Consider the following 25,580-nt stretch of genomic DNA (forward strand, 5'->3'; position numbering starts at 1 on the left):
CCTCCTCCTTGAGCACTGCCTTGAACCCATGGGAGTGATGCCCCATTCTCAACTACCAGCTCTGTTTATTGTCATTATTCCAAAACTGGTCCCTGACACATAGCAAATGCTTGGTGTTCATTAAAGGAACAACTAAATGAATGAAATGACAAAGTGGGCACAATGGTGAGCTTTGAGCTCTGGTCTTCTTTTATGCCCCTTTACACTGTGGATCCCACTTTTCAGCAGGGAAAGTGCCGCACTTGCCATATGACCCTCCACAACCACTGGGCTGCTCCTCTGGAAAAGCACTGCCCAGGCTGGGTATGGAGGGCATGGAGGGTTAGGCCTGTGAGGCTCACTCTGCAGTTTGGCCCGATTCATGGTGAAGACCATCAGGGTAGGACCAGTAGACTGGGGGAGATGAAGGCTCATGGGAAGAGGTGAGTGGTAGAGGGTCTAGATGAGTTGCGATGGCTGGTGTGGTTTGGACACTGTGGAGATGTTTTGTGTGTGGGCAGCCATGGCTGTGGCACTGTGCCTCCCCACCAGAAGAGCACACCCTGCCCCGGGCATGACCTGGATGCTGCTTCCACCTCAGCTGCAGTCCATTCTGTCCCTGGCCTGTGTAAGGGCCCGTTGCACAAGTTTCCCAAAGTGTTTGTGACTGGAGCACGTGTCTCAGCAGTGGATCATAATGATGGCCAGGGCAGGGCTTTGTTTATGCCAATTACAGGGTTATCCTGAGTCTGGACTGCAGGGTAATTCTCTCCACTCTCTCCTCCGTTCTAAACCCTGCTCCATTTTGCGACTCTTGATCTGCTTTTAAATAATTCTCATACATGTTGTCTTTTTCTTTCTAAGCAGTGTAAAATCTGGTTTGGGTTTGATAAAGTATTTAAGCAAATAACCAAAGTTTAGAACAACATTATCTAATTTTTTAGATAATTAGATTGAATTATTGAGACATGACTGACAAGAAAACTGCTTCATCAGATATTGTGGGAACATGAATGCTGGCCCTCTTGGTTGGGTGGCTGTGGTTGGACTTAGGGAGGGCAGAAAGCTCCTTCTACAGGGACGGCTGGGAGTGGCAGAATACACACAGCAGGGCCCTTGTTTCCAAGTTCGGCAGAGTCTTGTTAGTAGGATGAAGACAGTGAGACCCTAGAAGGTGAACCATTCTCAGTAGGAGATGCATCTAGAGAACTCGCCAAGTTGGGAGAGCTGGGTTTACGTCCCCTTTTGCTCTCATGTGGCTTCGAATGGGCCTGCTGTAATTTGGAGAAATGGCCTCTTCCCTGTAGCTTGTTTTGAGAATGCCATGAGCCTACGTGGGCCACATGGCAAGTGTAGAGATGCCCACGCACAGATATCTAGCAGGGTGTGGGGGACTTATAGGATGGGTGGGTTTTTTTGTGAAGGGAGGGTGCAGCAGGGCTGCATAAGGTTCTGCAGTTTGTGGACTGCACAAAGGGCCATGGGGGCTGCGAGGGGGCCATGGGGGTTGTGAGGGGATCATGGGGCCTGCCATCCACTCGAGCTCCTGTCACCAACCTCCTGGGCTCTGGTACTGGGTTTGCTGGGGTGGTCAAGAAGAAGGGGCACCTTTTTGAAATGTGTCTATCCAGAGAGGGTCCTTTTTTGTCACTGCTGCACAGAGGGGCCTTATGGACAAGCTGTGGCCCAGGTTGTTGGGCCTGACCCATGATTTTCAAAACCTGTACTTCCCACACAGAACCTTGGCTGTGAAAGCAAATATCTGCAGGGTCTTTTCTACCAATGGAATAAGTATGGAGCAATCCTGAAGCTGTAAGGAGGGCGAGCTTTTTTTTTTGTCATGCATCCTGCCATCTGCTTGCCAACACCCCCATGCTTCCCCCACCATGGTCACCCCAACCTCCGAGCAGCATGGCTTGAAATCGCTGGAGGAGTTGCCTTCCCAGCTTCCAGGCTGCAGCTCCTAGGACCAACGTGGACTTCTGACTGGGGACTGAGCCACTGAAGCTTTCTGTAAGGCAGTGGCTGGGAGGACCCTGTTTCCCTGCCACGTGCTCTCCTCCAGGCCCTGCAGCCTTCCTCATTCACCCCATAAAACTGCAGCCCTTCGTGGAAATGGTCTCGGAGCATCTCTCGGCATCTTTTGGTCCTGGATGTGATTCAGAAATGCCTTCCTGAGGGCACTACCATGCTCGGGCAGCGACCATGCCCTCCTCCCCCATCTGAAAGACTCGCCAGACTGCGACCCGTGGAAAAAGAATGAACGTGTAAAATATTTTCAATCCACCATAGGCGATTTTTGTTGACATGCTCATCTGAATTCTCCTATCTAAAGACAAAGTGATATGAATTTCAAGGTAGTTCAAAATCAAGAAAAAAGGGACTTGGCTAGTTGGTGTCTTGACCTGATTTGACTTAAGCAGACACTGAGTCTATTAATAGCCATTTGAGGGACACTTTGCAGTTAATGGTGCAGCAAGAGGGTGTCAAGTTTCTAGTTTTTATCCAGTTAGAAATGCCTAGTGGGTTATAGGTCACCAAATGGAAGGAGAAAGAACAGTAAATCTTGCATGCAGAACACTGAGTCTGAGCAGCCAACTGGTCTTTTTCAAACGTATGAGTTATTCCCAATTTATGGACAATTTAAAGTGTTTTTAACCTTATAAATGTCCAGGTTTACTATTATTGTTGTTTTTTAATGAGGCACTCTGCTCATAGGTACTGTCCATATTTTGTCTCATCTAATCCTCACCAGAACTTTGTGAGTGAATTTTTAACCTCAGTTTACACCAGGGGAAGGTTAGAGAGATAACTAACAAGCCTGAGACCTTACCACTATTAAGTGGTGAAGCCATACGTCCAGCCCAGGCCTCTTGCTTCCCAAGACCCTACTCTCTCCACAAGAAGTGCTGCTTCCTCTTTTTCTCTGGAGGGTACTTGTGGGGTGACCTCTAACTTTCACAGGAGCCAGGTCTCCCAGCATGGATGTCTCCGCTTAGCCCTGAGGCTTGGGTTAGAGGTTTCATTCTCCTACACGACCACCTGGAGTGATGCTTATTTCCACCTGATGCCAGTGTTGGTTGCTCTTCTTAGGGGAAGTAGGTGGGAATGGGTGGGCAGGACGCTCTTCTCCATGGATCCTGTGTCTTGCAGACTTTCCAGATGAAGGAAGACTGTGGTTATATGCGATCCTAGAACATTGGCACTGGAAAAGGCCTGGCTGGCTGGTCTTCTAATCTCATCTCACAGGACTGCCGTCTTCTTCAGCCCCCATGGGAGCCTTGCAGTGACTTAGTTCTGGTTGTGCAAATTAGTTCTCGGAGTTTCCAAATCACACAGATTCCATCAGAATCTATGGACCTGGGCTCCAGACTTCTCAATTTTTCTTAAAAGCTCCATAGGTAACCCATGGTCAGGGCTGAAGAAAGCAGCCGTAACCACACTAGGCTACTCAAGTTTCCACCAAAAGGCTCCCTCAAGCCTTTGCTCTGGTTCAAGGTGTTCCTGTCCCACCTCTTTGTCCAGTGAGCTTAGACTTCTCCTTCCATGTCCAATTGCCATGTCGCTTTCCTCGTGAGCCTTCCCTTCCACCCCGAGACCAAATGAAATCCACCTTCCTCTCAGTGCCTGTTGTGATTTGTATCCATCTTTCAAAGCTCTTACCCCTTACACTTATTATCTGTTCAGTATAGGTTTTCTCTGCTAGATTGTTAACTTCTTGAGGACAGAGATTTTATCATCTATTTCTTTGTTTTCCTAGAATTCAGCAGTAATTGGGGTAGAGGAGAGGCTCAGTAAATGCTTGTGGGAGGTTGAATAGCTTTGTTAGCTACTGAGTCCTCATTATGAACCGAAATCTTCCCTTTTGCAATGACGCTCTGGTGCTTCCCTGGATCAGTCTAATATATATATATATATATATATATACACACACACATCTTTTTAACGTAACGCCTTTTCTTCCAAGATCTGCAGGCAGAGTTTGTTTCCTGACAAGTCTTTTCTTCTGCAGTCTAAGCAATGCCCAATTCTTTCCAGTAGCCTTCTGTTTCTTTTCTTCTTTTTTTTTTTTTACATGGGCAGGCACCGGGAATTGAATCCGGGTCCTCTGGCATGGCTGGCAAGCATTCTTGCCTGCTGAGCCACCGTGGCCCGCCCTTCAGTAGCCTTTTATCATGATTCAAGATTTTTGGTTCTATGGACATTTCATTTGCACTCTTTGGAAAGACTCTTGCGTGTTAGTGCTCTTCTGAAAGTATTGTCAGAGCAGAGCACAATGGCCTCTGTTTTTCCTTGCTCTGGAGCTCGTATATCTCCTCCTGTTTTCTAAGATCACAGCATTCTGATTTTTTCATTTTGACTGCTGATAGCTAAGGTTCTCCATCTAGGAGTTATATAATTGACTTTTTAAACCTTAATATATCTGCCTTAAATGATATCTCATTCGTTTTAGATCTGTTTAAGATTCTTTCAAATCCTGATTCTGTTATTCAACATACTGATTGTATGTACTTTCCTGATTTCTATTGAATTGATAATTAAAACAAAATTTTTTCCCATCCGTTCTTCTGTTTTTCCTCAGTGGGTTCCATGGATAAAGATTGCATTTCTATTCTTTTGGTGGGTCTCCTTTTTTTTTTTTTTTTTAAACAAACCCATTTAATGATTATTTTCTAATACAATTCAATATTATTTAGTATTTCTGTACTCATTTTAACAACCATTGAATACATGCCTATCTTATTATTCTTGTCCAGAGCATTTGTTTTGTTTAAAAGAAGATCTAAACTGTTCATTATTTTTCAGTCAAAAATTTAATGATTATAATTTTCAACCTCTTGTATCCATATTTGTACTTGTTGCTTTTTCTTTGTATCTGCACCTTCTACCTGGGTCCACTATTTTTCTTGCTGGTGTACTTCCTTTGATAGTTCTTTTAGTGAGGGTCTGTATGAGATGAATTCCTTTCATCTTTGTACATTTGAAAATACATGCAAGATATGCTTCTTTTGTTCTTTCTTTTGCTTGAGTGGTAGTTTAGCTGCATGTAAAAGCCAAGACTGAAAATCGTTTTCCTTTAATCTTTACAATACATTAATCTTCTGACTAACATTTTATCCTTCACCTTTTATTTTCTGTTGCTTCACAACAATGTATGCATTTATTTTTATTTTAAATTAATTGTAATTTACTCTTCCCCTGTTCCCAGCGTCTGCTTTCATTCTTTGTTCATGCCGTTCATCAATTTTGGAAAATCCTCATACGTAATGCCTGCAAAACCTCCTTGTGATCCCCCCCACCATGCCTCTGGGTGCCACCTGGGGGGCTGTGCTCTACCCACCCACATCTTGGCATTTCTGTCTGCCTATGGGTCAGGCTCCCCCTGGGAACCACTCTTACCTCGCTTCTGAGCCTGGCTATGCCAGTTTTGTCTTATCCTTTTATATACCATGTATCTGGTTCGGAGGAGGCGATTCAAAGTATGAATTTGTTATACTGCCCTGACCATGACCACAAACATATCTGAGAGGGAAGGAGCAAGAGCAAAGCCAGTGGTGTGGCACGTGAGGCCCCTCCAAGTGGGTCCCACATTCTGTAGGAAGGTCAGTTTGTACAATCCCTTTAGGTGTGTATGACCTGACCCAAGTCACCCACCTGTCCTCTAGGGCATCACATGAGATCATAGCCATCCTTCGCTTAAGCCATTGCATACCTGTAAGTGAGTGTGTGTGCGTGTGAGTCTGCACATGCGAGTGTGTGCACGAATGTGTGCACATGTGTGCAAGTGAGTGTGCATGTGAGCACACATATGTGTGTGTGTATGTGTGCAGGTGAGTGTGCAGGTGAGTGTGCATGTGTGTGCATGCATGTATGAGTGCAGGTGAGTGTGCATGTGAGAGTGCACATGTGTGCATATGTGTGGTGTGATGCACATGAATGTATGTGAGGGTGTGGGTGTTCATGTGCAAGGGTGACATTTCCCTGATCTGCCAATATAGTGTATGAAAATGCAAGTGCATTTTCTTTGCCAGAACTGTTCCCTGTGACTCTTGATGGTTCTCCTCCTGCAGGCTCAGCTCCTCGCTTCCCCGCTCAGAGGGGACTTGCCTGGAAACAGGCAGAGTGAAGTCCACACACGTGCATGCTTCCACTGGGATATGATCCTTAGGACAATCTAGAATAATCAAAGCAGAAGTCATCAGCTGTTATTCCTCCATGGCTTCCAAACACTTTCACCTCCTTTAAAAATGCCTCTTGAAAGTCTGGTACCATTTGCTCCTTGCTTTGCTCTGGTGCCTGCTTCGCCCCAAAAGTGCTGCATCCTGCCCCGTCCTGCCCACCTCGGCCTCTGCTTCTCCTGTGTGACCCCAGGCTCCCTCCTTTGCCTGCTGTGGGTGGTGACCAGGCATAGCCCAGGGGCAAGGAAGAGATGCCTATTGGGGCAGAGTGAGTGGAGAAGTACTTGGCAGGTGGCCTTGTTGTATCTGAAAATCCTGAGTCACACCCAAAGCCTGTGGCTCAGCTAGCGGGTGTTGGCAGGTCCTGGATGCCAAGGTCTCCTCCCTACCATTTGCAACTCCGTCCTCTGCCTTTCACCAGCCAAGAACAAGCCGTACCCTTGGCTTGCACAGAAGCCAAAACTCTAAGAAACACAGACTCCTGAGGCTGCCCAGGGAAGGACCGGACAGGCGCTGGGTGTGGCATGGTTTTCCATCCCCAACTTTGTTCTCAGGGGCTCAGTGCTGGCTGCTAAATGTTCTCCCAGAAATGAAACACCTCTCCCTTAAGTGTCCACCTGCCATGCCCTGACTCCGCAGGGGCTTCAGCCCGAAGGGCCCTGGGTGTGCCCCGGGGCAGGGGCAGTTCCCCAGGCTTGTCCTTGCAGCTTGCCCCAGGGAACCCCAGCCTGTCTCAGGAGACCAGGCGCTTCGCAGAAGGGACTGAGTGTACTGGGAACCAGGATCTTTCTCTGAGCCCTTGACTCCAAAGGCCTCCTTGGAATGGGCTGCTATGGCACAGCCCCATACACTGCCTCTTCTAGAAGTGTCGGAAGCTTTGGGTACAGCAGCAGGAACACATCCCGAGGATCAAGTACTTCAGGAACAATTTCTTCATGCTCTTGAATGTTGTCTGCAGAGACAAGCACTCACTTTAGGACTGATGGAAGAGGTCAGACTTCTCAGTGCTGGGCTTTTAAATCACCCTCTCCACGCATCCAAACTGAAGGCAGAAGGCTGGCCCCTGTACGACTGGGAAATTCTTATGCCACTCCTTTAAAAAACATTTTTATTGTCAACAACAAACAAACATACAAACATTCTTGCCATAGAAATATTCTTGACATGGTTACAATCAGTTGCTCACAATATCATCACATAGCTGTGTATTCAGCACCATGAGCATTTTTTTGAACATCTGCATCTCTCCAGCAAAGGAAAAGAAAAAAGAAAAAACATGCATGCCACACCCCTCTCTCTCATTGACCACTAGTAGTTCAATCCACTCAATTTATTCTAACTTTTGTTCCCCCTATTGTTTATTTTTTATCCCTATTTTTTACTCATCTGTCCATACCCTAGATAAAAAGAGCATCAGGCACAAAGTTTTCACAATCACACAGTCACATTGTGAAAGCTCTATCATTATACAATCATCTTCAAGGAATGTGGCTACTGGAAAACAGCTCTACAGTTTCAGGCACTTCTCTCTAGCCTCTCCAATACATCATAAACTTAAAAGGAATGTCTATATAATGCATAAGAATAACCTCCAGGATAACCTCTAGACTCTATTTGAAATCTCTTAGCCAATGACACTTTATTTTATCTCATTTCTTTCTTCCCCCTTTTGGCTGAGAAGGTTTTCTCAATCTCTTGATGCCATGTCCCAGCTTATCCCAGGATTTCTGCTCCACATTGTCAGGGAGGTTTGCATCCCTGGAGTCATGTCCCACGTAGAAGGGGGAGCATATGCCCCTCTTTCTAAACAGAATGAACCTTACTTATTAGAACCCTTGTTACCCGGAGTCGAGATCAAGGCTTTTATTGGCCGTGAAAATGAACAGTATAAGAGATGTGTTGTTGTCATAGCTGCCACTTTTGATGTCTCATCAGCTCAATTCGGGTCCACCTCCCAGGTTCACGCTCATTCCCACTTACTTCGAGTCTCTCTTAAACCTCTTTCCCTCCTTGGGGAAAAATGTTTAAACACTACCAACCAGTAACAGTCCCTCTAGAGAAACTAGAGCCCTCCTCTATCTGCACAGTACTGTGGTATTTGTGTCTCTGTAAATAGATCCACACAAAGAGCCCCCAAGGCAGCACTTTTTTTCTGAGGACAAGTCATTCTAAGCAGGGTGAAAAGAATAAGATGGGCTACAGCGTGGCCTGAGTTCTACTTGGTGAGAATGAACACATAGTTTTACCTGCTGGGCCTTTTGAGTGGCCTGCAGGGATCAGATGGCATCTCTGGCCGGGCCACCCCACATCGGAGGGGTGTGGAGTCCCAGGGCGGTGGCTGGAAGGAAGGCCACAGAGGAAGGAGGAAATGGAAGCAGACCTCCCACCACTCACCTCACCGGTGTACCCGGTGCTGAGAGCCTCCTTCCTCCTCAAGGGCTTTGACTCCCATGAAAGTGCAAGCCTCTCAGTTAGAGCAGCTGCAAACGGTCTTGTACAAGGGCAGCCTTGCCTGCAGTTATGCCATCCACTCGTTCTTTCACTCAGAATTCTCCATTCAGCACGTGGTCACCAATTAGGGACAGAGTGCTGGGCCTAAAGAACTACAAGAGGGAAGCCCGCTGCTGCTCTTGGGACATTCCATGCTAACCAGGACAGACAGGGAAGGTCAAATGGCACGTGCTGGGATTCAGATGTGAACAAGGTGCTCTGGGAACGCTGACGTGGAAAGGGCAGCGCAGCTGCAGGAGCTGGGACAGCTTCATGGAGGAGGTGACATCTGGGTGGGTGCATGGAGGATGAGTAGGAGTTGACCAGCTGGACACAGCTCAGTTTAGAGTGAAAAGAGCATGTTGGTAGTATGGCTTCAGTTTCTGAAACTCAGTTTCTCCAACATAAAACAGGATGGCTGCACCCATAGTGATAAGAGAATTAGATGAACTACCTGTGAAAAGCACCTGGCACCTATAGGTGGACATGAGGAACCTGCATAGTGACCTGCCCACCTGTCAGGTGTGACTCAGGTGCTGGGATTTATAGTCATGAACAGTTTGGGGGTCTCCTTCCTCCTCATGCGTGGCCCCCAGAGTCCGCCTGCATACAGCAGCACAGCCCTGCCCCCCAGCGTGCCTGTAGGCTTGACCAGCTTCAGCCAGGTGATGGACAAATGCCTGTGGTGTCTCCCCCAGGGTGGACCATATTTCAGGGCCTCCTGAGTCCCAGCTTGTGTGGCCTTCACAGCCTCTCTTGAGCTGACCACCGTCCCATTGTGCTCTCCCCCTTCTCTCTCTGTCCTGGTCCGCTGTCACCCCTTCATCCCTCGTGGGCTGTTGTGGTAGCTCAGGGCTGGCCCCCCACTCTCGGGCAGCAGAATTGTCAAGAGGAACGAGCACAGCCTTTGGAGTTGAGCAGGCTGGGTCCACTCTCAGCTTAGCCCCTTCCACAGCCTGACCCCAGCATCTTCATCTCTCAGTCCTCCCAGCGTGGCAGAGAGGACTAAAGATGACACGTAGAAAAATACCCCTGGGTGGGACTGAGCAGCGGGTGGTGGTTAACCACAGACCCCTCCCCACCCGGTCTGCACAGCTGGGCACCCTGATAGGTCCTCTAGCCGTGACTGCTGCCACATCGGCCCTTTCTGAATGAGATGCTCCCTCCACCCCACCCGATTCTTTGCTTCCCAGTTCTCAGCTCCCCTTCCAGGATTGCAGGGACTGCTCTCCTCCTTAGAGGCTCTCCACACTGGCTGTGTACTCTGGCCCCTCGCTGGCTTGGATAGTGCCATGCTTATTCTCATCTCTTGGGGTCATGTGCCTCCCTTGCTGGCCTTCTCAGCACCTTCCAATTCTGATTCTTCTGTAGGGTCTTCCCTGACCATCCCTGTCCCCCCCCTTTCCTAGAGAGACTTACCTGCCCCTGGACTATTGCAGCTCTTTGTTCATAATTGCAAAGTAACAATATCTTGCTGGGTGTCGACATGCCTTTATGCACCCGTTTTCCCTGCAAGACCACGAATAACTCAAGCTGTCATGGGTTAGTCGTCCATGCAACTGCCCCGGTGATGGATGGCCGCAGGCCTCAGCAGGGCATGGTGAGCGCGGGTGCCCGGCTCACGTGTTGCTGGACTCGAGTGACCCAGTCCTGGCTGGTCTCTCTCTGCCCTGATCTCCGGCAGCACCCATGGCTCGTCTGTACCAGGCTCCCATGCAGTAGACCCTCAGTGCCCAGTGAGTGGCCACATCGGACCACTGCCACCGAGTCCTGTGTGGCAGCGATGGCCGTCACGACGATGAGGAAAAGCAGCCCTTGCTGAATGCGTGCTGTGTGCCGATCCTCACGCCAGCAGTAGAAAACAGATGCTGTCACCCCCACCTCTCAGATGGAGAGCTTAGAGTCCAGGGGCATTAAAGGATGAGAGCAAAGGACCCCAGCTCGGTGGTGGCAGGCCTGGGACTTGGGCTCAGGTCTGCAGACTGCAAGCCTCATCAAGCCACACAGAGCCTCTGTGTGCAGCTCGGCCCTGCTGGTTTGCATGGCCAGGATGGAGGTGTCCTTTCTGATGGGATAGGTTAGTGCCTGTGCTAAAACTGTTCCTTGGCTATTTTGTGCACGCCTCACCTCACCCCTGCATGGCTACATCTTGGTGTTACAGCGGTCGCCCTGGCCTGGCGGCTGCAAGGATGCCATGCAGGGTGGATGCCTGAGAAAGACAAGCCTCGACTTACCTGGCGTGGCCAAGGCAGCAAGGAATCAGGGTGTGTGCCCAGAGGTCTTTCTGCAATGAGAACGCCGTGAGGAGAATGCCTGCGAGCCAGCTGAGTGGGGGCAGTCTCTGTCCATCTCTCCATCTGTCTCTCCATCTTGTCTCTCTGTCTTTTCAGCGTGGCACAAGCATCTGCTCCTGCCTTGCTGTTCATTTTCACGGCCCTTCTTCCCTCCAGACCTTCACCTTGTCCTTCTCCCCTCCCTGACGGAAGCTTCGATGCCCAACTCCCAGGCTGGAGCTGGACACCTGTTATTTCTGTAGCAAGATTTCCCCATAATGAGGTTCAAAACACACAAATACTGCCACATGCTCAGTGGAAGAAGGGCTTTGCAATGACGTGATTTACGAGATAGAACAAATAATGTATGACATCGCTGATAATGAAATAATCAGAATATGAAAATTCATAGAATCATAAACCAGAAGGCAGGTGAGCAGGTCCGGGTGGGGTGGAAGGGAAGTTGGGGTGACTGGTACAGGGCTCCTGCTTGGGGGATGGAAAACAGCACTGAGCTTTTAATTAGTACTATTGCATTGTACACTGGAGAGAGGTTGAAATGGAAAATTGTGTATTTTATATATGCTACTAAAATAAAAACAAATCAAAGCAGTCACAAAGCTATGAACACAAAGAGTATGAACTGTTATGGATGTCAGTTAACAATATAATTATAATAATATTGGTTCATCAGTTGTAACAAATGTACCCCACTAATGCAAAATGTCAGTAACAGGGAACACCGTGTGAGGTGGCAGTACGGGGGCTCTGTACTTTCTGCACAGTTTTCCTGTGTACCTACAACTGCTCTTAAAAAATCAATTCATTAGTTGATAAAAAAAGATGATATGGTTTTGGGAAAAGCTGCATTTTATTTTCTCTCTTGGAGATTGACAGGGTACATTGATGTAGTAACGGCATTGAGAAGGAAGCTATGCAAGAAAGAAATCTGTATTTCTGTTTTCTTTCCTATTTCTCAGATGCATTTAGCTCAGCATGAGGAGTCCTCTGAGGCTGAGTGGGGTGCTGGGGAAGAGACTGGCTTGGCCTGAGCTGCCTGCTCACAAGCCTGGTAACCACTGCTGAGCCCTGGAGCTGGGCTTTGGGGTGCCACAGGCCTAGACTTGGCCTGTTTCCCCCCAGGCCCCTTTGTGCTCCAGGCACTGCCTGGGGCATCATGGCCTTTTCTGTGGTTACTCATGAGAGTTGTAAATCACTGAGCCTGTGGCCATTTGTTACAGCTGGAGTAGGAAATCATTATGCTAAATTAAGAAGGGTTTTAAGTTTTTGGCATGTGTTTATTTCACTTCTGAGAGCAGTGGGACAGGTGGACAGGCTTTCATCACCAGGTGATTTGACCAGAGCTGCTTCACAGAGGTGCCTTCTGCCGCTGCGTGGAGAATGTACTGCAGGTGGCAGAGGAGAGGGGACACCCTCAGCAGGCCATAGGTGGAGAACAGTGGCCCCAAGATGTCGTGTTCCAATCCCTGGACCCCGTGGAGATATGAGATTGCCTGGCAAAAAGAAACTCAGGTTGTAGACAGATTCAGGCTGCTAACCACGGCTGGTGAAATAAGTAGCTGACTGAGTCATCTGAGAGGTCCCACCTGGCACCAGAGGTTAGAAGAGACGGTCATAGATGGTACAGCTGTAGGCTCCAGCCTGCCCTCCTTGGGCTGTAGCTGTGTGTGTGTGTGTGTGTGTGTGTGTGTGTGTGTGTGTGTGTGTGTGTGTGGAGGGGGGGGCGTTAGCAACTTCACTTGTACCCCAGGAAATGGAATACTCATGCAGTAAGAGACTGACTCAAGACCAGGTGTCACTAAGTGTTTCACCAGGGCTTAAATCCAGTTCTCTTCACTACGAATTCCTTTCTATTTCTTACTTTTCTGGGGAAACTGGACTGGTTCCAATTCCAGCTCACCACTGCCTGGCTGTGTGACCCCAAGCCAGCCACTTCCCTTCTCTGAGCCTTGGGTCCATATCTGAGGTTCATTAGTCTAAAGGTATTAATGGATGTGCTAGAGGATCCTTAGGAGCCCCTGAGATTGTCTGCAGGTTTCTGGCAGTTTGTGTACTTCTTAGAAGTGGATGCATAGGATTCACCAAAACATCAAAGGGACCAAAAAGAGCCTTGGCCTGTATGAGCTCCTGGTCTCTATGAGCCCCTGGCTTGTATGAGCCCCTGGCCTGTATGAACCCCTGGCCTGTATGAGCCCCAGCTCTATGTGAGCTCCTGGTCTGTCTGAACCCTGGCATGTACCAATAGAACAAAAGCTTCTCAGTATAGAAAAATTTAATTATATTTTCAAAAATGGAAACTGAACAAGTGTTCTCAAAGGAATGGTGCTGAACTAGGTTTCCCTCATTCTAGCTAACTTAGGGTCGGGGAGCCAAGCCCTAACACATTAGGTTTTCCATTTGGTGAAACCATTAATTCCCACACAAAACAGTGAGAACTGTAGTAGAGTAGTGTAGAGTCTTCACTGCCTGGCTCCAATCTCCTCTCCCCTCCCTACCCATTTCTTACCATTGACGTCTCATTGCATTCTCAGCTCCAGCCTCCTTTCCCTGGTCACTCTGAGCTCTCATATTCTTTGCACATACTGTTCTCTGACTGGAGAACTTCTCCTCACACTTCAAGCCAGGCTCACTTGTTCACCTTCTGTGAAGCTTGAGTGTCTCTGGAGAGTCAGTCCCTCCTCTCTTCTTACTTCTCTCAGGGTACCTGAGGGTAGAGCCCTGTCAAGACAGATTTTATTATGGTTGTATTTTTCTTTATGTCATTCATAAAGCAGTTGTATCCTTGAAGAAAGGTCTGGTTCATCTTTGCCATCCAGGGTCTGTCTCAGGGCCTGACACTGCATGATGGATGGGTGGATGGATGGGGTGGGTGAATGGGTAGATCGATGGATGGATGAATAGATGAACGAGTGGATGGGTGGGTGAATAGATGGATGGATGGATGGAGGGATGGATGGACGGATAGATGGGTGGATGGGTGGGTGGGTGGATGGATGGGTGGGTGGATGGATGGATGTATGGATGGGTGGGTGGGTGGGTGGATGGATGTGTGGTTGGGTGGATGGGTGGGTGGGTGGATGGATGGGTGGGTGGATGGATGGGTGGGTGTATGTATGTATGTATGTATGGGTGGGTGGATGGATGGATGGGTGGGTGGATGTATGTATGTATGGATGTATGTATGGGTGGGTGGGTGAGTGGATGGATGGATGGATGGATGAGTGGGTGAGTGGATGGATGGGTGGATGGGTAGGTGGATGGGTGGATGGGTGGATGGGTGGGCGGATGGGTGGGTGGATGGATGGATGGGTGGGCAGATGGATGGGTGGATGGAAGGATGATGCATGGGTTGGATGGATGGATGGATGGGTTGGGTGGATAAACACTTTTGCTGGCATAGTTTGAAAGCCTTGCCATAGTCTGGCTCCTGATTACCTCCACCTGATTTGTTCTTAGGACCAGCTCTCCTATTGCCAGTCCCTTTTCTCCATGAATCTATTTGATATGCAGACCCCCAGCTCCTCCCTCCATGACCACTCTGTCCTATTCAAGTGCGGTTCTGTCTTTCTGCCTCCAGTGTTGTTTATCTTCTGAGATGTGGGGCATTTCCCCCATCCTGCCCTGTTCACATTCAAACGACACATGAAGGGCCCAGTTAAGTCCTCCTTCCCCCAGATAGCTCTTCCCAGTGGCCCCTGCCTGGGGTGTTGCTTCTACCTCTGCCTCTTGTGCTCTGGTGGGTCACTCAGCTTTTGGTTTTTCCTAGGTTTTTAGATATATGAGGCTTGTGATGTTCTTTTCCTTCAGGTTGTAGTCCTAGCTCAGTAGGTAGCAGGAACTCAAGAAATTCATCCCTATTGTTTGTTTTTGTATTTCAAGTCAGGCCTCTCTGAATGACATTCCCCACATCTTTGGACTAAAGAGATAGAAGGTGTCTATAAAGACATCTTTATGGCTGATGGTTGAGTAGTCCTGGAGCACTGGGTCCATGCAGTGTCTTTAAATCACAGGCTGCTGGAATGAGAGCCAAGTCCATACACTGCAAAGCTTCCCTGAACTCGAGCGGTCTCAATCAAAGGAAAGAGAATTACTGAATTCATTCATTTCTTAAGACATCGAGCTAGAGATCATTTGGGAAATAATGAGCATGTTAATTAAAATGACAAACAGCTCTAGACTTAGAAAGATCTGGGTTTGAAACGCTTTTTCTAAAACTTACTACAGCTCCTGGGCAAGTCAGTAAACCTTCCTTAGCCTCAGTTTCCTCATGTGTAAATGACTTAATGTACTCTTATCCAGTGTGAGAGTTGGGCCAAGTGTGAGATTGCTGCAGCAAGGAAGTGATTGCTCTCAGTGCATCTGCAGCAAGTGAGGATTTGGGCCTGCATGGGATGCTGGTGGTGAGGTGAGCAGGGCAGGGAGGGCCGAGGTCTGTCTCTGAGCTGCTCTGCCGTTGGGGATGCACAGCCATGCAAAGGCTGTCCTGAGGCACAGATGGACAGGCAGACATGCAGCATCTTCTTCATGGGGAGGAAAGAGAGACAATACTGGACCAAGTCCTGGCTAGCTTCCTGAGTGACACTGTAAATCCTGGGGAATGAAATGGGTAAGGAGCAAAATGAACATGGTGGCTATGCAGGATTTGTCCATCTTTGTGGTCAGACGCGAAGCACTCTGCTGCCCACACTCGGCTTTGTCAAGGGGACAGAGCACAAGCCAGTCATTTGTGCTGCCTTCGCTTTGTGTTCCACATAGTGTCTGAACCTCCTGCTAGAAACTCACCATAATTTGGCCTTAATTTACACTTTCCTACTTTCTTTCTTTTCTCCTTCTCTCCATATTTTCCTCCCTCCTTTCTTCAGCCAGTACGTGCATTGCTTGCACCTGTGTGGCCGGCAGCCTCCTCTCCCAGCACACCTGGACTCTGTAGCTGACCACCTGGACAGCTGCATGCTGGGGCTACCTGGCCTCACCCACATCTGTGCAAGGACCCTGCTGTCCTCCGAGGAGCCCGCGGGACTGTGGAAAGGGCAGGGGCCTGGGGTTGAGGTTGGCTGCCCATCCCAGCCCCCACTTCCTAGTCATGTGACCTTCAGAAAGTGACTAAATCTCAATCTCAGTCTCCACAGTTGTACACTGGAAATAAAAAATGTGTTTTTGAATGAATGAAGGAAATAGAAAGTTGCCATGAGCAAAAATTGTAGGCAATATCCGCCGACGGATGCTAAAATTTGTGGGTGAATGCTTGAGAGAAACAGAATATATTTATCTTCTAAACATCTCTGCTTCAGCGTATTTATTAATTAAAGAATATAGAATCCATTGTGCTTCAGTAACCCCAGCAAGCCAGGGTGTGGCTTCAGACCAGTCTTCTCTCCCTCCGGAACGCAGTTTGTCCATCTGGGGACTCCCCACCGTCCTGTTGACTTTCCTGCCCCAGCAGCAAAAGGCTCTGGGGCCCTGCCTGGCCCGTGCCCTTCCAGGTTGGCAGGAGCTGCATGGTGAGCTCCGTGGGGGGGCTCTGTGTGCCGGTTGGAGCAGAGCCGAGGGTGGTGGGCGTGGGATCAGCCTGGCTCAGCGCAGAGCTGAGATGTGTCTCTGGAAGGTTCTTCTTCTGAGGCAGCAGTCCCTCCCCAGCCCCTAGGGCCAGCGCCCACCCCTCTCTCCTCAGATCCCCGAAGGGGTTCTCAGACCTGCAGTGTCCTTCAGTGATGAGTGCACCCATCTTGTCCCAACCAGAGAACTGGCAGCACCTGCTGGCCCACAGAAGAAAGGGGGACTTATCAATGGAATTGAGGTAGAGGACGGTATCTGCAATCATTTACAGAATTTTGGAGATAAAAAGCCCTTAGAGATCAGCTGTGATAACCCCTCCTGTGACACGTGGAAAAGCTGAGACCCAGAGGAGGGAAGTGGCTGCCCAGGGCTGGCAGCAAGTCCATCAGGTCAGGACAGAGGCCCACATTTCCTGGCCCAGCCTCGATTACGTCCTGGGCACTCCTGGGCCTGTCATTTGAAAGAGTTTCCTACAAAAGCAGATGTAAGAATGGACCATAGTACCCTTTGTCTGTGGTGGCATGGTGTCACTGTTTATTTGCTGAGCTTCCTTTGGAAAAGCTAGCTAACTTTGATAGCTATGGGAAAATGTACTTGAACTTTTTTTTAAACTATTTTTTTATTGTGAAATATAACATATGTACAAAAAAGCAATAAATTTCCAAGTACATTTTAACAAGTGGTTATAGAACAGATTTTAAAGTTTGGCATGGGGGCAGGCCACGGTGGCTCAGCAGGCAGAGTTCTTGCCTGCCATGCCAGAGACCCAGGTTTGATTTCCAGTGCCTGCCCATGTAAAAAAAGAAAAAAAAATTGATATGGGTTACAGTTATGTGATTTTTTGTTTTTTCTCCTAGCTGCTCCAAGACACCGGAGACCAACAGAAATACCACTATAACAATTCAGCAGTCATACTCATTTGTTAAAACTTATTTTTTCTGTCATACTCCTCCTTCTTTTTAAATGACATATATACATAAAAGCAATAAATTTCAGGTACATCATCACAGCAATTCGTTGTAGAACAGATTTCAGAATTTGGCATGGGTTACAATTCCACAATTTTAGGTTTCTATTTCTAGCTTCTCTAAGGTATTCAAGGCTAAAAGAAATGTCAGTATAATGATTTAGCACTCGTACTTGTTTGTTAAACCAACCTTCTCTGTATAACTCCACCATCACCTTTGATCTTTCTCCCACTCTTAAGGGGTATTTGGGCTATGCCCATTCTAAATTTTTCATGTTGGAAGGGGCTGTTGAAAATATCGGATAGGGGGATGGAACTGGCTGATGTTCTGGAAAGGCTGGACCATCTGCATTTCAGGGCTTATCTGGTCCAGGGACCCATCTAGAGGTTGTAGGTTTTGGAAAGTTACCCTAGGGCATGGAAACTTTGTAGAATCTTATATAAAAGTATCTGTAGAATACCTATAGGATTGGCAGGAATGGTTTTGTTTGGCGTTTGCCAAGTTATGATAGGTAGCAATGTCTAACTGAAGCATGCATAAGAGTGACCTCCATTGCAGCCTCTTGACTCTATTTGAATTCCCTCGGCCACTGCTACCTTATTTGTTACACTTCTTTTCCCCCTTTTTGCCAGGACAGCATTGTTGATCCCACAGTGCCCAGGCCAGGTTCATCCTTCAGAGTCATCTCCCACGCTGCCAGGGAGACTTTCACCCCTGAATGTCATGTCTAATGTAGCAGGGAAGGCAACTGTTTCACTTGTGGAGTAGGGCTTAGAGAGAGTGGGGCCACATCTGAACAACAAAAGGGGTCCTCCAGAAGCAACTCTTAGGCATGCTGATAAGTAGGCGAAGCTTCTCCACTACATACATAAGCTTCACAAGAGCAAACCTCAAGATCAAGGGCTTGGTTGTACTTAAATTAAAAAAAAAAATCCATGAATGAGCTTTCAAATGTCCCATTTATAAGTTGGGGAGAACCTGGGCTAATGCTCTGAACTTTAGGGTCCGATAATCTGGAAACACTTCCCTCTGAAGCCTCTCTTTTTTCCCTTTTTAAGTTTTGGATTTCTGCTGTCCAAACATTTTGCCATTAGAGGAACAGTAGCAAGGTTGGGTTTAACAAACCAGTATGAGTACTGAATCATTATACTGATATTTCTTTTAGCCTCGAATACCTTAGAGAAACTAGAAATGGAAACCTAAAATTGTGGAATTGTAACCCATGCCAAACTCTGAAATCTGTTCTACAACGAATTGCTGTGGTGTACCTGAAATTTATTGCTTTTATGCATATATGTCATTTAAACAGAAGGAGGAGTATGACAGAGAAAATAGGCTTTAACAAATGAGTATGACTGCTGAATTGTTATATTGATATTTCTGTTGGTCTCCAGTGTCTTTGTAATCCCATTGGCCTGAATTTGAATATGAGTGTAGGTCCTATGTGAGCCACCTCCAAAAATCATGGGCAAAGCAATGGTGTGTCAGTGAGCGGGGCCCTGTGAAGAAATAATAGACTTTGGCTATTATTAAATGATAGATTATGGAATCTTATGAGGGCTCAAGTCCAATTCAAATCCAGCTTTGCAGGGCATCTGCCATGCACCCTCCCAGCTGAGCCGCAGCAGCCCTGGGAGGAGGGTGGAAACAGCAGCTTGGGGAGAGGAGGACAGCTGCCTGCTATTTGTCTACTCATTAGTGACAGAGAGCCTGGCTTGTCCCAGTCTTGGTGCCTCTATTTCACCCTAATGATATGTGTCGTCAAGCGAGCAAGCAAAACCATACAACCCAAAAGGAAAAGACAGTAGGAACACTAGTTTATAGTAAATCTAGCTACATTTACTGTAACCATTCTCTAAGCATTTTTCTTTCTGTCTGTATCCATATATTATCTAGTCTCTCTTCTTCCTTCCTTCCTTCCTTCCTTCCTTCCTTCCTTCCTTCCTTCCTTCCTTCCTTCCTTTCTCTCTTTCATGTATCTGTGTATCTCTATCATCTATCTTCTATACGTATCATCTGTCTTCCATCCATCCATCCATCCATCCATCCATTCTATATGGTCATAGACAAAGTTGATTCCAAACACAACAGGATTAAGTAAATTAAAAGTAAGTGAAGAAGAAAAGGGAAAATTAGGTAGAAACTTATAAGTGGGCCAAGAACATGGCAAATACAAATGTGTTTCATAGTGTCCTACTCATTAACAAGGATTAGAATAGAAATGTGGTTCTAACAGCCAGTCTCAAAAGAAGGTCTGATCAATTATTTAATTCATGGTACAAATAAGAGGAAAGCAAATGAGTTATTCTGAAGATGCACACCTATTCCTGATGCCTGGTCTCCCACCTCATGGTCGTTGTCCAGGTGTGGTAACTAACTCGCACAGTGTGCTACCATTTTGCATAGAATTGACTCTTTTGATTTTTCGCATCAACTTTCTGAGATAATTATTTTATTGTTATCCTCTTTTTACAGATGAGAAGATTGAGGCTTAGAAAGATTAAATTCCTTACTAAAGGCTACACAGCTGCTATTGGGAGAGCTGGGGCTCAAACCCAAGTTAGTTTTTGGCTTCCAACATGACTGCTAACTGCTTGGTATCCAGATACTAAAGGGTTGACTTCACATTTCATGCGATAATTTTGAATGGCAACAGACAGATAGCTGTGGGATAGAATGAGATCATTTTCTGCTTATCTTTGAGAGAAACTATTGTTGAGACATGTTGGCTCATTGTTTTCAGTGTTCTTGAGGTTATATCTAAACTCTGAAATCAAACCAAACTCTTGGGTGAGACCTTCCTCCCCTGGCAGTAAAATAATATATTTACTATTCGATTTGAAACTTCATTTTTAATCCAGACCAAATCCAAGTACTGTGATCTTTAACTTCTGTCAGCCTTCCTAGCCTGCCTCCTGAGTGGGGAATCACCAGCTCCCCTGCACCCAAAGGTTGCTGACGTGTAAGTGACTTAGTTTGTGTCCCTGGGAGAATTTGAGTTGGGTGACTCAGAACATCTGCATCCAAGTGGCATGATTTTTTTACAGTGTGCTGTACTATTCCAAAGAAACCAAAGTGAAGGACTAACTGGATTCCAAGAAGTGTTTCCCATGCAGCCTTCAGCTGAGGCCAGGACCTGACTGATTCACAAAATTCGTCATTTATAGATGAGACCTGGTCACCTTTCCCACTTTCTCAGCAGGGATCCAGCCTTGGCAGACCCCTCAGCTCACACTTGCCATCTTTCCCAGACACTGTCTTATAGAAAATCCACCCTTTTTATTTCAGGGGAGATTTCAGAACACTAGAATATTCTTTCCCAAATTTGTCCCTCCTGCTTTCCTCATTTAGTCAAAATTGCCATCATCTACTACTCATTCAAGCCAGAGCCTTCAGGTGTCCCTTTCCTTCACCTGGCCAATATCAGCCACTTACCCAGTCCCGGAGACTTTCCCATTGGAATGTCTCCAGCCATCCCTTCCTCTTTTTGCCAACTGTCCCCTTTGGCCCAGCTGTCCTTTGAAGGAGTGGCCTTCCTTTGGGTGCCTCTGCCTCCAGTGAACTCCATGGGTGCCAGAGACCAGCATTAAGCATGGACCTAGTGACCTCTCTTGGCCCTGTGTGCCCAGCAGTCATTTTCAGACTATTCTGTGGCCGGCACAGGGGCCCTACAGCCCTGCCCTGCCCTGACTTCAGCTGGTCTCTCTCTGCCTGTGGCACCACGGCCTCCCATAACAGACTGTGTTTGAAGAGGACATCCTTAAAAAAATCAGAGCTTCTGGCTGAGAGGGTGAGGCCCAAACTCCTGGAGGGGGTGGGGGGGCTCTTGGTGTGCTGTCCTGCCCCATGCAGGCCCCATCCCTGTCCCCTTACGGCACCCCATTGTGTCCAGTTCCACAAGCCACACCCCATCGCAGTTCCCCAGGCACAAATGCGGTGCCTCAGTTTCCATGAACACACTCACGTCTCTGCTCGGAATGACCTTCCTCCTCTGGGAGCCCTCCTCATCCTCCCGAAGGAGCCTGCCTTGTCCATCTGAGGCCGCCTGTCTGCTCCTGCCATGTGCCCGCCCTGCCCCGCAAGTCCTGAGGGGAGCCCCAGCCACAATACACTTTTTTTATGTCTTCCTGCCCCCACTCCCTATGGTCAGATGATGGGTGACGCAAGGACAAGGGTCCCATCTCTTCATCTCTGTGTTTTCCTTACCTAATGAGCTGTGGGTTCCCTCAGAGACACCCAATATGTGATCAGGTGAAGCAGAGCCGTTATCTGTCAGCCAGGCAACCTCTGGGGGTCCCACCAGTAGCAGGCAAAGGGGGTGACAGGCCAAGGAAGTAGTCCTGTGGGGCTCGAAGTGCTCTTGGTTCTGGCTCCCTTCGTTGAACTCGACACAAATATGATTTAGGGTGCAATTTAAGATTGCTTGGAAAACTGCCCATGGCTCTCTTTGTCCCTCCGGGAGGCGGGGGCTGAGACCTGGGTAGGGGCCGCCCTTCCAGCCTGCTCCAATGGGGTGCCCTTAGGGAAAGCAGCCGCACCTGACTACAGCAGCACGTGTCAGGGTGTGAGGGGCTGTGTGCACATCTGGCTCTCCCGTGTAACTGAACAGGGTCAGGCAGTGTGCCCAGCGTCGGCTCGGCAGGGCAGAGTTATCTTCACACCTGTGTTACAGTCACACATGAAGAGACTGTGTTAGCAGCCCTTGAAACTTGTCTTCTGACTCCTGATTCCAGCCTTTTCCATGCTGCTTTGGCTCCTAACCTGCCAGCCATAGGGCACATGTACTTTGGAAAGGATGAGAAGGAGGAATGGGAGAGAGAGGGTTACATTCTCATCGTGTCCCTGTAACTGGCAGCCATCAACACAATCAAACTCCAGAACATCGGCATTAATTAATTTCTAATATCTTTGCTTTTGCCTTTTCAGATTCCCATTATGAGAGGCCCTGGATGGATTAGAAGTGTGTGCTCTTCAAACATTAATGTGAGTGACGTGGCTATAAACGTGCAAGTTATGCTTTAACGTTTCAAGCAATAAACTGTGGTTTATCGCTGTGAATATAGGTTTTCTCCAAACAAGGACTGTTCACCATTCAGCTGATGTTTTCAGACTTCGTCTAGGGCCCTTTCTGAATGTTTGAACACCCTGGTGGAGCGCAAACCCTTGGGCTGGTTTTGCATCTCTCCTCACAGCGACCCACCCTTAAGTATAGGTGTGATAGTATTACCTCCCTGGTTAAAACTATCTGTGGCTCCCCAGTGCCGACAGCATAAGGTCCATGCTAGTACTTCTGCCATGTGTCACCCTGGGGACCTTCCTTATCATGAACCATCCCATGCCTGATGGAGTCCTTGCAGCTGTGGCCCACCCCCTCAAAGCCTGCCCCTTCCTTCGTACCGTGGACTCCTCTGCTCTCCTGCCCCCCATGTCGCTGCTCTGTGCTTCATCTCCAAACCTTTGCCCAGCACCTTCAGATGGGCAATTTGTACTTTATGTTTTGTTCTCTGCTTTGCCCCTGGGTCCTATCCTTTTGGATCACCCTCACCTTTGCAGAAGCCCTCCAGAAGATGGACCCAACCTCCAAGTCCAGCTTTTATTTTTTTTCTCATAGCACATTCCCCTTGTCCTGGAACTATACTTTCTGTTTCAGCTACAGCATACGACTTGCCACGTAGTCCCAGGTGATAAACCTGAGATCCCCCCACTGTGGAGAGTAGACTTGAGGCCATATGTTTTGAGGGCAGGGAAGCTCAAGAAAGAGTGGTCCAGCAAAGAAATGACGAAGCCCAAACACTTACTTGTTCTTCAGACCCTGAACTAAGTCTTGGGGTTAGAGCTCAAAAGATAAAATTGAGCTCCCATCCCCAGAGAGCTCATGGCCTTACAGAGTAGGCCTCCGTAAAGAGTATGGACTCAAGGATTTGCTGAGGGCATATGCGGCCCTGGCACTGGCCAGCCAGAGTGAGTGTCTTCCTTGAGACTCACACGGGGCCTCAGGTCCATGGGTGGCGAAGGCCCTGGAACTGTCAGGGGCAGAAGTTCTACTTCTGAGGAGTGACAGCGACGTGGCCCAATTGGAGGCCGAGATTCCTGGCCACAGGCCTTAGTGGCAGTTGGGCCGATCAAGGGGTCCGTCTCTGAGCAGAAGCGTGGGAAGTCCGGGTGAGTGAGCTCTCCCCGGGGAGGAGGTGCAGGCCGCAGGGCTGGAGGCCGTGGGCTGGGGCCACCAGGTCCCGTGCTGGTGGTTACCTGACTGGCCAGGAGGGGCACTCGACGGCGGCCTCTGATAGCAAGATTAGGAAGCAGCGGGCAGGAGGCTGACGCTGGAAGCTCTGCTCCGAGGAGAGACAGCAGGTGGCCTTGGGCCTTTCGGAGAGCACCAAGGTTGAGTCCCAGGTCTTGGCCCAGCTCTGCTGTTGCATCTGCAGGACGTCGGGCAGATTGGCTGCCTCCTCTGGGTAAATTAGGGGTTTATTCCATCATTAGCATAACATGCTGGCTGTTTACTCAAGGTATTGGGGTGGAATAGAAGAAGGTTTGGGACACAGCTTGGGTGGGCGGTTTAGAAGCAATTTCAGAAAAATGCTTCCAAGAAAGGCTGAGTTTCACATGGAGTCTTAAAAGAGGCTGGCTCGCTGGGCCTGGAGAAATAGCATGGTGTATCTTGGGATCTGGAGCATATGTCTGAAGAAGGGAGGGGCAGGAGGTGAAAGTGGAGGAGGAGGAGAAGGAAGAGGCAAGGCACCTAAGGACAGGACACCTCGTCTTCTCTTCTGACGACCCGAATGTGTCCTCCAGGGAAAGGTCACGGTGAGGTGGCATGGAAGGGCCTTAAGCAGGCAGTGCCATGTCCGGGCGGTGCATGTGGGGCAGGTCTGAGGCAGAGAGACAGTGAGGCGCTCAGTGGCAGCCTCGCTGAGTTGGAGGCGCTTGTGGGACACCCCCGTGGAGGTGACTGGCAGGAGGAGCGGGGTGTAGGACCAGAAGTGAGGGCAAATCTGGCCTGCATGGCCTTGGTGCAGTGGTGTCCTTGATCTCAGGGTTTGGACAGGGTCATCCAGGGAGGGTGCACAGCCTGGCAAAGGGGCTGAGAGTACACAGGAGGCTTCTGGTCAAAGCTTCTGCTGTGAAGGTATCTGATCATTTTTATGTTCTGCTATTCCTAGAAGGCAGGTTCATGAATTCAAAAATGTTTAGTGACAAGAACAGAGAAGGGGCTTGCAGCAAGGGATGTAGTACGACCCAGAGGCCCTCCCTCTGTTGGTTCCTGTGTGAGTGTGTGGATGCTGGGGAGACGGATGAGGGGTCCTGGGGGGTCTTTTCCTTCAAAGATTCATCAACACTGGCTTCAGAATGCAGAAACCTAAGTGCATAATCACCGACACATCTCCTTGCCCTTCCCTGTGCACAGACATGGAATGGCAGCAAATGGCTTGAATTCTGGGGTACAGTTGAGCAATGAAATGATCACAGAAGCTTCCCTGCCTCGATGTGGCAATGTGCATTTGGTCCAGTTCATTACATTAGCATTAGCCGATCTTTTGTGTTATGTTCCCCACGGCCCCCTGGGCCAAGGTGTAGTTTGATTACCACATTGCTCATTCTCAGAACTCTTAAGTTATCCTGGCTCCGTTACTTGAAACCACAGATTGGTTATTCCTTATGTCTCTAGTTGTCTTTAGGTTTGAAAAAGGATGGGGCTTAAAAAAACTTTGTTTACTTGAAGTAAGCACAGTTTGTGGGGTAAGGAAGTGAAACCTTGTCCAGATTGAAATTTTCTCAAAGTAATTCTTGGGCTTGGTTTCCATGAACTGAGAAAGTCTGCTCACAGTGAAATCGTCTCCACCACCCTGTGTCTCTTCCCGAAGCACCCATTTTCCAAAATATTTTTTTTATTGTGAAATATAACATTTACATAAAAAAGAGCAATGTTTTTCAAAGTACATTTCAACAAGTAACTATAGAACAGATTTCGAAGTTTGGTATGGGTTACAGTTTCATAATTCTAGGGTTTACCTCCTAGCTGCACTGGACACTAGAAGAAAAATCAATTTAACGATTAAGCAGTCATACTCATTTGTTAAATCCTGTCTTCTCTGTTATACCTTCTTCTT

General features: G+C 48.1%; 1 protein-coding gene across 1 annotated transcript in view; it reads left to right on the plus strand.

Moving 5' to 3' along the window:
* The window catches only part of LOC143675600 (uncharacterized), a 41,659-nt gene extending 19,117 nt beyond the window's left edge, over window positions 1-22,542 (plus strand). The window contains exon 5 of the mRNA XM_077151726.1: window positions 22,393-22,542. Coding sequence (XP_077007841.1) covers window positions 22,393-22,424 — 32 coding nt within the window. The 3' untranslated portion in view covers window positions 22,425-22,542. The remainder of the gene's footprint in view (window positions 1-22,392) is intronic.
* Window positions 22,543-25,580: the final 3,038 nt, after the last annotated feature.

Source organism: Tamandua tetradactyla, chromosome 3 (genome assembly GCF_023851605.1).
Source record: "Tamandua tetradactyla isolate mTamTet1 chromosome 3, mTamTet1.pri, whole genome shotgun sequence".
NCBI classification, from domain to species: domain Eukaryota; kingdom Metazoa; phylum Chordata; class Mammalia; order Pilosa; family Myrmecophagidae; genus Tamandua; species Tamandua tetradactyla.